Source organism: Sinocyclocheilus anshuiensis, unplaced genomic scaffold (assembly GCF_001515605.1).
Source record: "Sinocyclocheilus anshuiensis isolate Anshui unplaced genomic scaffold, SAMN03320099.WGS_v1.1 scaffold188, whole genome shotgun sequence".
Lineage (NCBI taxonomy): Eukaryota > Metazoa > Chordata > Actinopteri > Cypriniformes > Cyprinidae > Sinocyclocheilus > Sinocyclocheilus anshuiensis.
Window position 1 is genome coordinate 398,026 of NW_015555768.1, and position 3,648 is coordinate 401,673.

Here is a 3,648-nt window from a genome sequence, read left to right on the forward strand (position 1 = left end):
TTAAAGAGTTGGATTCTCATGCTAAGCATGGACAAAGTTTCAAAAAACAATTTGGACGTATGACAGAGTATTTCTGTGCCAAAAATCTTACTTCCGGGTTCGTACAGGATTCTGAGAGTTTTTTTTCGATCGTGGCTCTTAATGACGTAAACGTGGGTGGAACTCCTTATATGGGCATTACTCCCGGAAGAACGCGCCCGCGCACGCATCGACCAGAGCGAGAGCGAGGTCGTGCCCATCAGCGCGCTTCATCCGGTGGCAGTGCTGCATGGGACTCGCTCTGGAAGAATGTCTCCAAAGAAGTGTGTTTTTGGTTGTAAGGGAAAGATAACTTTGTTCAGCTTCCTAAAGAACCCAACGTTATGTAAACAGTGGATGCAGTTTGTTTTTCCAGAGCAGCAATGCAGTTTCACAAGCGTGTTTGTTGACGAACATTTTATAAGCAAGGCCCAGTTCGATGCTGGATTTGCCCATCGTTTGATACTGAAGGATGGAGCGGTCGAGCTATAACAGATCCCAATCATGATTCAGAATTGTAGACGGTAAGTGAAACTGCATCAAACGTCTGTATTTTTTTGGTATTAGGCTCCCAAGTGCTCGTCACTCTTTAGCTCCGCCCACGGCGCGCCTCCAGGAGCTAGGCTTTTTCCAGAGAGAATCGTAAAGCTGTATCTTTATTTTATAAATATGATAAAACTAAAGACTTTTTGGAGATATGAAGGATGCAGTACTACTCTATAGGTACTCAACATTAACATGAGATTGGGTGAAACTGTGTGTGTTATCTCCCCTTTAAGTAACAAAAATGTTTTTTATTGTTGAACTACAAGCCTACAATACTGGTGAACTACAATAACCCTGCACACAAAACACACTGTGTTCACAACCCATTTTACTTTGTAATGTGATGCATTTCTGGGTGAAATGGGTTTTCAGTGGTTTCAAAATTGGCTTGATTTTACATAATCCACTGGAAATTACCTGAGTGGTGAAAAATGTCAGGTGATCAGGGGGAAGGGGTTAAAAAAAATAAGAGGTCTTGATGACATCAGTGGAAAAAGAAAGTCATTTCCAGAGGTTTAAGTACAAAAAAATAAACCTTTTTTTTCCATGTTAACCTTACATTTTCTGCCTCTCAAGATTTTCCTTCAGGGAAAAAGAACACAGTAATCTCACAGAGATCTCTCTCAACAATCTCTCAAACGGTGCTCAGATTTGCCAAGATACCAAAGTCTGCTCTATACTAGTTTTAGTTTTTAGTTTATTTATAAAGCACAAATTAAAACAGCAAAAACTGACCAAAGTGTTGTACACTACAAGATTACATAAAAGCCACACATAACACAAAAATACAAAACATAACATCTAAGATTAGCATATTGGATTAATTAAAAGCCATTTGATTTTTCGGAGAACCAAGAGAAAGCTGATACCCCACTGAAGCATAACTGAGAGCTTAATGAAGTCGTTTGTGCTGTGAAAGAGCAACTTTTGAGCAATGAAATGTTCTACTGGCAGTTGAGTCACTGATCAGCATGCATGTGTGTGTGTGTCTCGTCTGTTTCTCACCGGATCGCGAGACCTCCAGGTCTTAGGTTCGACACTCTTGGCTTGCCGTCCTTGTCACAACCTCCGGAGATCGTGAGGCCGAGACTGGTGCCCTCTTTTTTAATCAGTTCCACTGTCGTCACACCTCTCTGCTCATCTGTGCATACACAAACACACACAATAAGCACACAAGCTCCAGCACACAGACCTTCACAGCAGGTAACTCACCCGTGGGTGTAGCTTGTGTAGCCATGCATTGTGACATGGAAATCAGATCAATTTAACCATTTCATGAAGGGCAGATGGTAGTATTGCAGTCTGGTAGAATAACAGACTGTGTGTAATAAATATATTTACACATTATGGAAGCAAACAAAGGTGTCCATGTAATTAAAATGCCAAGTCATGTCCAAAGAATTGTAAAAAAAAAAATGTACTTATTACTGATGTGTTTTGTTGTTGTTGTTGTTTTATATATAAAGAAAAAGGACAAATTAGGTAAATTTGACTAAACTTTTCACATTAGACACTTGGAACCTAAAAGAGCTTCAGTTGCATTAATGTCATTCAAAAGTTTGGGGTCGACAAGATTTTTAAAATATTTTTAAATGTCATCTCTTATGCTCACCAAGGCTGCATTTATATGATCAAAAATATAGCAAAAATAGAAATATTATTACAATTTAAATTAAATTTGTCATTTGAAATGTAATTTATTCCTGTGATGCAAAGCTACATTTTCAGCATCATTACTGAATCATAGTCTGCAGTGTCACATGATCCTTCAGAAATCATACTAATATGCTGATTTGCTGCTCAAGAAACTTTTCTTAATATTATCAATGTTCTTAATATTATCAATCTTTTTCAATGATTTTTCATTGAAATCTTTTGTAACAATGTAAAGGTCTTTACTGTCACTTTTGATCAATTTAACATCCTTTCTGAATAATTAATATCTTTCAAAAAAAAAAACTTTCTCCAGACATTTGAATGATATGTGTAATGATAAAATTACATTTATGATTTTATGATTTTTAATTGTTTTTATTTTTTACATTTATTTCTTTGTCACAAACACAATATCTCACTTATAGTACACACATTTTTAAATTACCACAATTACTGTATATAATTGAAGAAAAATAGAAATACAAAAATATTTTGTATTCCAAAAATTTCCACTCATGACGTTTATGAGCACCCCTGTAAGGAGAAGATATTTTGGATGTAGAATCTAATTACTCTAATACTTATGACAGAATAAAGATAAATTGCTCAACAAGATTTTATGAAGAACTATGTTTTTAATGCGAAGAAATTACTAAGTGTAATGGTTTAAAAATATTTACTATTTACATAAAAGTTAAATCTCTCTCTTTGTATTATTTGTTCAATTTTATTTTTTATTATAAAACAAAATGTACTTATTTTAATATTTAGATTTTTTTGTCACAAACAACAAACATTCAGTTCAAGAAAACAGAATTACATAAATACTTTGTATTCTATAAATTTCCACTCATAACTGCTATGAGGACACCATTAAGGAGAATATTCTATTCAGTTTGGCCAAATAAAGAAATTATCTGCTAAGCTTTTATGATGCAGCCACTGCAGTGCAAAGTATGTGCTCATTACTGCTGTTAAATCTCTACAGCATCTGATAGTGAGTGTCAGTGTGGTAAATCAGTAGAGACAAATTAACTGACATGATTCTTCACAAGCCCAACGGATAAAAAAAAAAGAACAGAGAGCGACTGAGGGTTTACAGCAGCGGTCCGAAGAAATCAAATATCAGCATTATCACAGACTCTTTACCTTAATGTACGAGACACTGTATGTGTGCTGAGACTCACAGAGTTCCTTAATAAAGAGACTCAATCTAGAGCAAAACACATCTGATACAGCATAGTGGTGTCATGTGAAGCATTAAAGGAATAGTTCATCCAAAAATGAAAATTTGTTGAAAATTTCTCAGGCCATTCAGGATGTAGATGAGTTTGTTTCTTCATCAGAAAAGATTTGCTGAAATGTAGCATTACATCACTTGCTCACCAATGGATCCTCTGCAGTGAATGGGTGCCGTCAGAATGAGAG

The 3,648-nt window shown here is 35.5% G+C and overlaps 1 protein-coding gene across 1 annotated transcript in view; it reads right to left on the reverse strand.

The window, feature by feature from the left end:
• Nucleotides 1-3,648, reverse strand: part of LOC107674279 (glutamate receptor-interacting protein 2-like) — an 81,269-nt gene that overhangs the window by 21,753 nt on the left and 55,868 nt on the right. Inside the window, exon 3 of the mRNA XM_016468221.1 lies at nt 1,570-1,705. Within this exon, the coding sequence (XP_016323707.1) occupies nt 1,570-1,705 (136 nt within the window). The remainder of the gene's footprint in view (nt 1-1,569; nt 1,706-3,648) is intronic.